Source organism: Sceloporus occidentalis, unplaced genomic scaffold, assembly GCF_023333645.1.
Source record: "Sceloporus occidentalis isolate IW3139 unplaced genomic scaffold, rSceOcc1.0.p SCAF_21, whole genome shotgun sequence".
Taxonomy (NCBI): domain Eukaryota; kingdom Metazoa; phylum Chordata; class Lepidosauria; order Squamata; family Phrynosomatidae; genus Sceloporus; species Sceloporus occidentalis.
This window is the reverse complement of record NW_028317001.1, coordinates 10,031,297-10,043,631: the sequence shown is the minus strand read 5'-3', so window position 1 is coordinate 10,043,631 and position 12,335 is coordinate 10,031,297. Positions and strand designations below refer to the sequence as shown.

Below are 12,335 nucleotides of genomic sequence, written 5' to 3'. Positions count from 1 at the left end.
CTGTGGGGAATAATGTTCCGGAACCTTCTCTGAGGTTAATACAAGCCTTATTCTTCTTCTTCACAGACATTGGGCTTTGGCTTCTAAGAGGAGGCTAGTCCCCCAAAAAAGGCCAAAAGTGGCTCCTTTGGGAGGTTTTAAAAGTCTCCCCAGTTTCCTAATTAATAGGTTTTCAGGGAAGAAAGATGGAGACAGACCAGAATAACTAATATTACAAGAATAAAACAAACAAACATACAAACAACAACAACAAGAAGAATAAGGATTAGACAGAAAAACTAACTGCTTACATTTTAAAAAATCAAAACCATTTTAACAGGATAAAAATTCAACTTGGGTGCTTCTATCCTTTTACAATCGACTCAGGCTGTATCTGCACTGCAGAAATAATCCAGTTCTAAAGTATGTTACTTCTTCTGGTTCCATCCTATGGAATCCTGGGATTTGTAGTTTGTTGTGGCATGAGAGCTCTCTGGCAGAGAAGGCTAAGTGTCCAAAGGTAAAATCCCAGGATTCCATAGCACTGAGCGGTTAAAGCAGTGTCAAAGTGCCTTCTTTCTGTTGTGTGGAGGACACCTTCTTGGGAAATGGGCCGATGATGGGGAAAAGAAGGAAGGGAGGACAGATGGACGGACAGACCTGAGCTGGGTTGTGGGCGATTGGCACTCTTGATATCAATATTAATATCTTTCACTATTGATTGTAATTAAGGAGGGGATCAGGTTCCTCCTTTCAATAGCTTCAGGAAAATGGTTAGGTTTTGTTTAGGTTTGGAAGTCCTGTTTGGGGACTTTTTGTGTTCTCACAGCCATCGGGTGCCATCAGGAAAACTTTTCTTTAGGATCAGAAATCCTGTTTGGGGCCCTTCCGACTTTGGGGCCCTTTCATCCCCCATTTTCGGTTTTCTCAAGGTCTCAAACTGCCAAGCGCTGAGGCAGAGGCGGCCATTTTGTGTTCCAGCGGCAATTTTGTGCTGCTTGTGACTGTTGGGAATAATGTTCCGGAACCTTTTCTGAGTTGAACCAAGAGGCTCTTCTTTCTCTCCTGAGGCTCCAGAGAGAGAAGGAGGCCAGGCTCCTTGGGCCAAAAGGAAGGAAGTGTGTCCCTTTGTACCTCTGGCCCTCCATTTTGGGGCAAAGGAAGGAAGGAAGGGAGGGAGGGAGGAAGGGGCCGGTGGGGGTCTGGGGAAGGGGAGGCAGGGACTCAGGGCCAGTGGGGAGGCTGGGCTTTGGGGGCTGGGAGAGAGAGGTGGGGAAAGAGACCCTCCCTTTGGGCCCTAGCTGGGGAGGGTCCCACCGGTCCTTGCCTGCCCCTTTGGGAAAGGAGACCCCCTCAGCCCCCTGGACTCACTCCTGCCACTCATTCCTAGAATGGCTGGGACTCAGAGGAGTTTCCTAGGCATTGTCACTTTCTGCCCTCCATGGCCATTGGCACTGACCTTTCCCCATTGCCTTCCCTCCCTCAGCCCTGTGGACCTCCTCCTCCTTCGCACTCACAGCAACCCTTCTCTATGGCTGAGGAGACGGACTCTGACCCAGGGAAGCTCCGGCCATAAAGGACTGCAGAAGAGGCCTTTCTGGGGTCGCAGGAATCAGGGTCTTTGTACTGAAGGTAGGTCTTTATTCCTGGAGCTGGAAGAGGACCTTTGTTTAAATCCTTCAGTCCAGGATTGTGTGGAAGGGCTGCAGCTGAGAGACTGAGCCCATGCTTTGCAGGCATAAAGCCCCAAATTCAGTCTCTGGCAGCATTGTCTTCCCAGAAGGTGGAAGGGAGATTTCCAGACCTCAGACACACAGTGCGCAAGTGAGTCCTTTTTATGGGAACTGTGTGTGTATGTGGTGTTTGCTAGAACTTTGTGAAATATTAGTTTCACTGGGTTTATAAAATGAATTTATATAAGTCTTCACTTACCCCAAATGAGAATAATCCAGGGTGCAATATTCAAGTCATAAACCTATACATTTATAGATATTTGTTATATCATGTGCAACATATTCAGCAGTGTGCATCTTTTTAAAAAATATTCAAGGAAAAATGAAGAAATTGTGATTTTAACAATAGATCCATTCAGAAACAATGCACACAAATGTACATGCCTCAATTTCTATATGGCTTTGGCAAGAAGAGGGAGGAGGTTCATACTTCATGCTCCTGCTATGATTGACATAGGAAACACAGCAGTTAAGCTTAGAAAAATAGTCTCATTTGCAAAAATGAAATAATTATTTTGACCAGTGTCTAAATGGGAAGGAGGCCATGATGATGGGAGGGCATGGATTAGATCTGTAAGATCATGCCGAAGAGCTAGAGCTTCTCCACCTGGGACATAGAGCAGGTGCTCCCCCTCCTCCTCTGTGTGAAAGAGAAGTCAAATTCTCATCAGTCATGATGACATAGCATGAAAAATTTGCATTCCTGCATTTAAAAATCTGAGGAGTCCTGAATCCTGTTGGTTAACCCTAGAGAGTAGACCCACTGAAACCATAAGTGACTGGTGAGTCGACATATAGATAAATCCATCTGATTCAGTGATTCTACTCTGATTAGCACTAGGCATAGGATACAGGCAAGGATTTAGGTCTGCATGTGGCTGGAACAGGATATTCCCAAGACAAGATGGACAGGCAACAGTATGGAAAATGGGCACTCTCCACATGGGCAAAGACATTATCAGAATTGTGACTTCTCTGCATGCAGAAGACAGCCATGGGAATTGGGTGCTCCCTTTCCATCAGCTCAATCCACTGGTGCCCCCTGATCCTGGGAGAAGGGCTGGATCCCATGGAAGGGGAGCAGCCTGAGAAGAGAGAGCTCCTTTCCTGCCCTTCTTGACTGGGGGCCTTCCTGGAGAAGGGCCATTTGTAGACTCATTCCACCCAGAGAAACACTGGAGCATAGAGAGTTCTACTGGTTTGGCCACTGGGAGAATGAGGAACCACCAGGCCAGACAGCCTGACCCAGCACAACCCTCTATGCTCCAGTGTTGCTCCGAGTGGAATCAGACTACAACTGGCCATTCAGTGACCCAGGTCCTACCATACAGTTGTGGAAGGCATCCCGCATGGCCATTCCATGCCTGGTGAGAGTGTTGGTGTGAGGTATTAGAGAAGCATCCAGTTGTGTTTCTGTAGTCAGAAGCAAACTGAAGAAATCTTCCTCTGAGGGCATTGTGGACCTCTGCAGGTTTCAGCAGATAATGCACTCATTTCACATCCAGCTATAAGGACATAGTCAGGACCCTTTCCAATCCCCCATCCCCTGATCCCCAGCTACTCTCACGAGGCATGGAGTAACTGTTGTGTAGGGGAGCTGCAGTGAGTCTGTGCTAGGTCCAGGGGGTTTTGTTTGGTGCAGAGGGAGGAAGGGGATGCTCACCTCTACATCGGCCCAAAGGAGGCATATGTTACCTGCATATGTCATCAGCAGGATGCTCTTCTCTGTGTCTTTGACTGCTGCAGGCTTTCTTGCAAGCCTTACCCTGGTCTCTTTTCTCAGGAACTTCATCACGATCCCCTTGTACACAGCGTTGGGACATTGTTTGCTGGAAGTGACCAAAGTGCAGGGCCACCAGGATCCCCCTGCCCACCTGATGGCCAACACAAAGGCCAAGCAGACGGAGCTGGGCTCCAACAGAAAGAGGCTGCCGAGGGTTAACAGCTCTTTGGTAAGTTGCCATCCTGACTGTTATTTTCATCTGTGTCTGTGCTGGATCATGAAAGCAAGCAGAGAAGATACTGTCCCACTTTGGCAGAGAGAGTCCTGGTTAATCCTCTGTCTCCTCATTTTTTCAGGGGCTTAGGAAATGTCCTATTTCACTCTCCTCCTCCCATTTCCTCCTTTCTCCTCAGGTCAGTTCAGTTGTTGCAAAGTGCATTCCAGGTTCAAAAGAGTCTACAGCCCATCAATGCAAAAGAGGGGAGAGGGGAGGAGAGAAGGGGGCAGGGTCTTGCCCTTGCCAGGAGTCTGAGCCAAAAGCAAAATGCTGTACCCTTTCTCGCTTGTGTGATCTTTATCATTAACAACTTTGGCCATCTTGACCCACTTCTGGTGTTGCTTGTCCACATGTGTGTTGCTTTCCCCATCTGTGAAATGCTGGATGATATGGAAGAATATCTCTGGACTTAAATTGAGGGTGGGCCCAGTGGCCCTGAAGCCCAGAGTACTCCCCTGAACTGTTTATTAAAAATGAAATTTGCCTCTGAAATTAGGTGAAATATGGCTAAATGAAAACTAATATACATGTTGGAATAGCCAGTATGTTAATCAATCAATAATATTCCAGAAATGGCCGAAATTATATTGTTTATCATATTGTATATTATATTGAAAGGATTCGAGACAAACTGGATCTCAAAGGCTGTAGCTTTTTGCTTTCTTGCAGAATTTAAAGTTTATTTCCTGGACTGAATTCTGAAGTGTTGAAATAATATTTGCGATGCACCATGTGCTTTCCTCCCCTTTTGTTTAGTCACTCTCTGGATCAGGGCTATTTTCTATTGCAGGTGACCTTTGCAGATGTGGCTGTATATTTCACTGAGGAGGAATGGAAACTGTTAACGAAGAAACAGAGACTGATGTACAGTTATGTGATGATGGAGAATTATGTAAATGTAGCCTCTGTGGGTAAGGAACCTGAATCCATTTCACTTCCTGTGAAGACTGAGGGCCCTTTCATAATTCACTGTCCGAGTGTTATGATTTCACGTTAGAATTGTAAAATCAAAGAGTTGAAATAGACCACAAGGACCATCCGGTTCAATATTCTGCCATGCAGGAATAGACATTCAAAGCAACCCCAAGGGATGGCCATCCAGCCACTGTTTAAAGACCTCCAAAGAAAGAGACTCCACTAAACTCTGAGGGAGTATATTTCACTTTTGAAGAGCTCTTACTATCAGGAAGTTCCTCCTAAGGTTTAAGTGGAATCTCTTGTCCCTGTGGCTTGCATCCATTGTTCCATGTCCATTAATTTGAAATTAATAATAATAATAATAATAAACCGTAATGCGATGCCACCATGCTCTGATGGAGTATATTCCACTGTTGAATAGCTCTTATTGACAGGAAGTTCCTCCTAATATTTTGGTGGAACCTTTTTTCCTGTGGCTTGTGTGATCGAGTTTGGATTTATATAAATTTCAGGTACCAAGCGATCAAAAATCATGACCCCTGACTGACCCCATCACAGCCGCCATTATCCCAAAAGCGAGCTGACCACATAGCCAGACAAGCCTAGCAGGCCATGGCTAAAGCAGAAAGGTAGATTTAAACCTTTAAAACCAGTTCTGGGAGTTGCCATTGTCGCAGGCAACCTGAATGAGGACAAAGGAAGTTTGCCTCACCTATTGATGGTATTAAGTACCCAGCCATCTACATAGTAGTCTTCTCCCAAAGAAGTGGCAGACCCTTTTGTGTATCCATTGTTTAACTTAGTCTTAGTCAATAGATAGCCATGAAGACCTTTGTTCCACAGGTAGCTATAGCCTGAGGATACGTTTCGCAGTATAAATAAGACCCAGATTCCAGCCCTCCTTTGGGCTTTGTGAGCTACAATTTCAAACCTCAACTCTGTCGAGCAATCGCTCCGGAGCTCTCTTGGGCACTGTGCCCTGCTGAAATCACTTGGGCAAGCCAAAGCCCACTGTCTCTTTCGGGCCTCTTGTTAGCTTAGCCCGCTGGAACTTAGCTCCTAGCCATCGCGGTTGCCGCTTGCTTTCTGTTCCCCGCTGCCATGTTCACTTACCAACATCCCTCACATCTGTCGCTTGGAGAAGACTCCTAAGGTAAATATTTCAACGGTGCCTCTATCCTTTCTCCTTTACCCCCAACTCTTCCCCTCCCTTGCTTTAGCATTGAATGTGCGTGTGCGTGTGTGATCCCTTTTTGGTTGTGTGGCTTTAATAAATGTTTATGTTTTATTTGCAACTCATTGACATTGCAGTCTCTGTTTCTTGGGGTTGGACTATATGACCTCTGGTATACACATAGGGACCCAATCCGCTGCGTGCGTTGTTAGGACACGCCTCTTGTAAATTTGAGCTAATTAAATTCCCCTGATTCGATCCTTCCTAACACTTGCGTCCATTGTTCTGTGTCCTTTGTTCTAGAGCAGCAGAAAGCAAGCTTGCTCCATACTCAGTATCTCTTCAAATACTTGAACAGGGCTGTCATATCCACTCTTAACCTTCTCTTCTCTAAGCTAAACATACCCAGCTCCCTAAGTCATTCCTCAGAGAGCATGGTGTCCAGACCCTTCACCATTTTGGTTTCCTTCCTCTGGACATGCTCCAGTTTCTCAACATCTGTTTGAATTGTGGTGCCCAGAACTGGACACAGGATCATTGCAAGTGAGCCCTGACCAAAACAGAATAGAGTGGAAGTATTACTTCCCTTGATCTTGACACTATACTCCTATTGATACAGCCTAGGATCACATTGGCCTTTTTAGCTGCTGCATCACACTGTTGACACATGTTCAACTTGTGCTCTACTACCATTCCTAGTTCCCTTTCATATGTAATTTAACTGTCATAACAACTTCCTGTGGAATCTTGGAATTTCTAGTTTTAGTGAGGCACTATTGTTCTCCACTTTGTAAGGATTCTCAATATCCAATCCTAAACTGCCAATTCTGGAATTTTGTGGTAAGGAGCCATGGAGATTAATGCTTTTTGCCCCTAAATGGTCCTCAGCCCATTCCTGAGCAAGTTTCCTGGCTTTTGTGGCCCTTCTTCCAGCCTTTTGAGGCTCTGGAGAGGCTTCATGGGAAAAAGGCCTCCCTTGGCCCTGCAATGGATCAGAGAGGGCCCAACAGTGGCAAAATGGCCTCCACTTCCACAAAGGGATGCTGTGGGATATTGAGGGGCAAAACATTATACCATATTTTTAGGCAACACAATTTGGGGTTTCCCCTGAGTTCCCCTGGGGTCCAATGTGACCACCCCACTTCCCAACAGTAGTCCATCTCTGTCTTAGAGATGTCTTAAGGTTGTTTTAAGGCTCATCCCTCACACTTGACCCTCACTAACATCAGAAACCAGGTCCCAGACTCCTTGTTCTGCCTTTCCTAATGCATTAGTTGTATAATGATTGTCTTGCCTTTCTCAAGAAATGAGCCTCAAAGTGTCCCTTTTGTGTATCACACTCTGTGGGTGTGTGTCTGTGATAGAGAGATGGAGGCAATGTGAAAAACAGAAAGGCAGGGAAGAGATGCTGAAGGTCAAATGGTAAAGCAGTGCAGATGGGCAAGAGGCAGGGTTGGAGAGCGGAGGGAGAAAAGGAAGGGGATCAGGCCTCTGGGATCCAGGAGGGGAAGGCAGGAGCAAAGCCAGGATCGCCTAGCTTGAAAAACACACAAAGCATCACAAGAAGTAATTTGTATTGTAGCAATAAGGGTAAACATCAATCCATAAAATGAAATCCTAAACCTGGCAGGTAAAAATTGTCCCAAATAACTTTGAGAAATATAGACTTAAAATAGTAGCTTTGGCACGGTTGCTTAGAAAGTTGTATCCTAATCGAGTATCTCCCAAGCTGAGTTATATAACATTTCAAGCAGAATACAAGCTGCACATGGCGTGTTTATAGTGTTTATAGTGGCAACCCACTCATTAACTTCAAACTTCTAAAATGATTCATATAAAACAGAACAGTCAAATGGATATAGTGCAGAAAACACCGTATACTGTCCTATTAATTCCAAAATGGAAGTTGTATAAAAATGTAATAGTCTTGGTCATAATTATTTCAAGATATTTCATGGGTGTTTCTACATCTGTTCCAAAAAAATCTGCTACAAATAATCGCAGATGCCCAATATCTGGCAACTTTAACAGTTACCTGCTCCTAATAATACAATTATTTGCAAGCTCTCCTCTCCGACTTCCATCAACTTCACCATCCCTTGTACACACAACTCTAATCCACACCAATCCACATGTGAGCTGTATACTGTATTGGTTGTGAGTCATCTCCTGGTGCCACACAGCATGAAGGGACCTCTGCAGTTAGCTTCCATCATGCCTTGGTCTCTGACTCAGGACTTTATGGCAGTCTCACAGGATATAATGCCACTTGCCTATCAAACTATTTCTCCACATGTTTAATAAAATATTTTTGCAACATTCCTTTTTCTCACTATCTACTTCCAGTGATTCCCTTAAGTCCCCCTCCAATCTCTTCTTTGTTAACTCCTATAAATAAGGATACAATTGTTCCATGGATTTAGGGGCATAAGTAGTATGGTCATCCTTGGCTTACTAACAGAAACTCTCTTAATTTAATCTCTAATAAGGAGGGGTTAATGAGGGCTAAATCATGGGTAACACCCTCCTCTCTTAACACTGATTTTCAGTCTTATCTGTCACTGTGCTTCTTTACAGAAAAAATATTTGAGTCATGAGAGAATCCACACAGGAAAGAAGTCACATAAATGCCAGCATTGTGGGAGACATTTTGCTTACAAGTCAATCCTTGTCATGCATCGAAGGGTCCATACAGGAGAGAAGCCATACAAATGCCAGCATTGTGGGAAATGTTTTTCTCTGAAGTCACACCTAGTGATTCATCAGAGAGTTCACACAGGAGAGAAGCCATACAAATGCCAGCATTGTGGGAAATGTTTTTCTCAGAAGTCAGACCTAGTGAAACATCAGAGAGTCCACACCGGAGAGAAGCCATACAAATGCCAGCGTTGTGGTAAATGTTTTCCTCGGAGGTCACACCTAGTGATACATCAGAGAGTCCACACAGGAGAGAAGCCATACAAATGCCAGCGTTGTGGGAAATGTTTTTCCTCGAAGTCACACCTAGTGAAACATCAGAGAGTCCACACAGGAGAGAAGCCATACAAATGCCAGCATTGTGGGAAATGTTTTTCTCAGAAGTCAGACCTAGTGAAACATCAGAGAGTCCACACCGGAGAGAAGCCATACAAATGCCAGCGTTGTGGGAAATGTTTTTCTCAGAAGTCAGTCCTAGTGATACATCAGAGAGTCCACACAGGAGAGAAGCCATACAAATGCCAGCGTTGTGGGAAATGTTTTTCCTCGAAGTCACACCTAGTGAAACATCAGAGAGTTCACACAGGAGAGAAGCCATACAAATGCCAGCATTGTGGGAAATGTTTTTCTATGAAGTCAAACCTAGAAAGACATCAGAGAGGCCACACAGGAGAGAAGCCATACAAATGCCAGCATTGTGGGAAATGTCTTTCTCAGAAGTCAGACCTAGTGACACATCAGAGAGGCCACACAGGAGAGAAGCCATACAAATGCCAGCATTGTGGCAAATGTTTTTCTCAGAAGTCAGTCCTAGTGAGACATGAGAGAGTCCACACAGGAGAGAAGCCATACAAATGCCAGCATTGTGAGAAATGTTTTACTTCGAAGTCAAACCTAGTGAGACATCAGAGAGTCCACACAGGAGAGAAGCCATAGAAATGCCAGCACTGTGGGAAATGTTTTTCTCAGAGGTCAAGCCTAGTGACACATCAAAGAGTCCACACAGGAGCGAAGCCACACAAATCTCAGCAGTAAACTAACATTATTTTTGTCAGTAAGGAATATAAAATATTTTCAATCCAACGGTGCTAAGAAAAGGCCCTTGTGATTTTGTTTGTAAGGTTTCTCTGTCCATATGTCTGTTTGTTTTAAAGTTGTATTTTGTTAAGTTTAGGTTTTATTTGCTAATAGTATAGATAGTTGCTATGGGTTGTCTATTTGGCTGGGGATTGTGGGTCATGGTATAGGTTAGCTAGATGAGGGGCTGGGATTTGTTGCAGCTGTCTAGAATATTTATGGGAATGATAGCTTTTGCATTGTGTGGGATGTTGGCTGAAGAAAGTCGGAGGCTGATATTAACAGAAAGGGCTAGTTTCTAGGGATGGCAAAGGGGGGCTTGTTACCTGTGGGGCAGAGACTGTAGGAATTGGAGGGGGGAGCTAGGCTTGGAAGAGGGAGCAGTTTTAGGTGTTTGGGGTTTTAATGTATTGTTTGCTTGGAATGGGCAGTTCTGGCTTAACCACTGAATTTTTGACTCTGTGTTCTCAATAAAGTTCTTTACTATTTCAACACACTGGACTCTTAAATGCACAGAAGTTGTGAATTTGTGCTAAACTGACCCTTTATTCCCTCCTCAGTTTTCTGTTCCATTCCCAGCCATAAGAACAGCAGAGGCAAACACACACAAACACAAACATAGAAGATACACAGAGAGAGCTTTATTTCCAAAGCAGAGCCTTCCTTTCCTGCCTTTTCCTCCTGAGTCCAGCTCTGCACCTTGGGCTCGACTGGAGTCTCCTCAAAGGAAGAAAGAAGGGAAGAAAGGGGAGACTGCTGAATCCCCAGCGCATACCTTCCTTTCCCGCAAAGGCCACCAGTGGAATAAGCAGCAGCAGCAGAGAGGCCCTTGCAAATCCTGCGCATGTTGAGGAGGGGCCTCGAGGGGGATGTTGAGGTCGCCCAGGACCAAAAGCCTAGGTGACTCCAGCAGCATCTCAGAGACCAGTTGTGTCAGCTCCGCTAGGGAGTCTGTTAAGGAACGGGGTGGACATTAAACCAACAGAATCCCTAGACTTCACCTAGTCTTTAAGCTGAGGCAAATACATTTGATGTGGTCGATCATATGGATAGGTATCCTGCTCAAGGCAAGATTGTCTTTATGGACCAAAGCGATGTCCCCTTACCTGCTCACTGAGGGAGAACCCGGCTGGTAAGGCCTGATCCCAGGTGGCTGAGCTATCATCACGCAGCCAGGTCTCCATGAAACAAGCCAGGTCAGCCTCTTCGTCCAGTAGGAGATCCTAGACTATCTGCGTTGTATTTTTGACTGACCTGGCATTACACATGGTTGGTTTGGTATGCTCTCCAGCCCTTTTGGGATAGAAGGGTGAATGGAAGGGGAGAGAGATATCTGTCAGGGTCCTAATTGCAGCCCATCTTGCAACACAAAAGGCAGTACTTTGAAAAAGGAATCGCTTTTATTGAAGAAGAAGTAATGGAAGTGACTTTTTTGTCAGGAATTAAAGAAGGTATAAACATATCCCTTTTATAACCATATGCATCCACCTCACTCCATTTACCAATGAAGCTAATTAATCGGGTAGCCCTTTCCCGCACAGCGTTCTCCCGCCCTTTTAGGTGCAGTGTCCTCCCATCCGGGATTCTGGCAGCTTTCCTAAAAGCAATGAAGCTCTCATGTGCCTTTTCTCAACCACTGCACCTCTGGCCTTGGACCACAGAACTCAGCCACACAACGGTTTTAATTTACATTATGGCTTAGCAATATATATAGCTATCTATAATATAAAACCCTATCAATCTCCACATAATATGATACCACATGAAAATATAATATGCCTAAACCCATAGCAACATAATATAATATAAAAATATCCATAACTCTCTATGTTTCCCCTCCTTTTCCAGAGACCAGTCTTTTAAACTCAAGCCTCTGTTAGAAGAGTGATTCCCACACATTCCAATCCTAGCAAAGAAGCACATTCTTTAGCCATGATCTCTCTACCTCTTTCTAGTATCTTCTATTAAAGCACATATTAAAACATATTATTTTAACCCACCATAAATCCCATCTATCTTAACTCTAACCTAAACCTAAACCTATAACCCTTATGACATGAATCCCTAAATGAATAGATGCATAATAAAGGTATTCATGACATAATGTGACCTCAGGCTGGTGCTCCTTACCTGAATGAGACTGGCCCATTGCGACCTCAGGCTGATGCTCCTTGCCTGCAGCAATGGGACCATTGTGAATTTAGGCTAATACTGCTTATCTGAAGGTTTGAGATGTGACCATTGCTACCTGAGGCTGATGCTGCTTGCCTGAAACACTGAGACTGGCCCATTGTGATCTCAGCCTGAGTTTCCTTGGCTGAAGCATTGAGAGGGTACTATTGTGACTTCAGGGTGGTGCTCTTTACCTGAAAGATTTAGACTGACCCATTGCAACCTCAGGCTTATGCTCCTTGCCTGAACGATTGAGATGGGAGAATTGTCACTTCAAACTGGTGGTGTGTCCCTGAAGGATTGAGACTGGCCCATTGTGTGTCAGAGTTCTGTCATAAAGGGTAAAAATATTAGGGTTTGGTTATTAAAGTAGGAGTTATAGTTGCAGTCCATAGTAGGCAGTGTAGAGTGATGGGTTATAGAAAGCCCGTAATGGAAAATGATAGAAGGGCAGATGGAGTGGCTTTTAGATTAAGCAGGGCGTTTGGAGAGGGGCTGGGGTTGCAGCTGTAGATGGTTATCAAGGAGGAGTGAAGCTGGCTTGGGAACATCGCTCTTCAAGGTGAGGCTGTCTGGGAGAAGGGA

At 44.7% G+C, this 12,335-nt stretch overlaps 1 protein-coding gene and 1 long non-coding RNA gene across 2 annotated transcripts in view; both read left to right on the top strand.

Annotated features, from left to right (window-relative positions):
• LOC149301582 (uncharacterized) overlaps window positions 1–12,335 on the top strand; it is a 65,796-nt gene that overhangs the window by 42,042 nt on the left and 11,419 nt on the right. The window contains exon 6 of the mRNA XM_089484316.1: window positions 8,550–9,136. Coding sequence (XP_089340442.1) covers window positions 8,550–9,136 — 587 coding nt within the window. The remainder of the gene's footprint in view (window positions 1–8,549; window positions 9,137–12,335) is intronic.
• Window positions 3,520–4,623, top strand: LOC149301583 (uncharacterized). The gene is made up of 2 exons (XR_016272230.1): window positions 3,520–3,664; window positions 4,503–4,623. It is a non-coding gene; the product is annotated as an uncharacterized LOC149301583 (long non-coding RNA).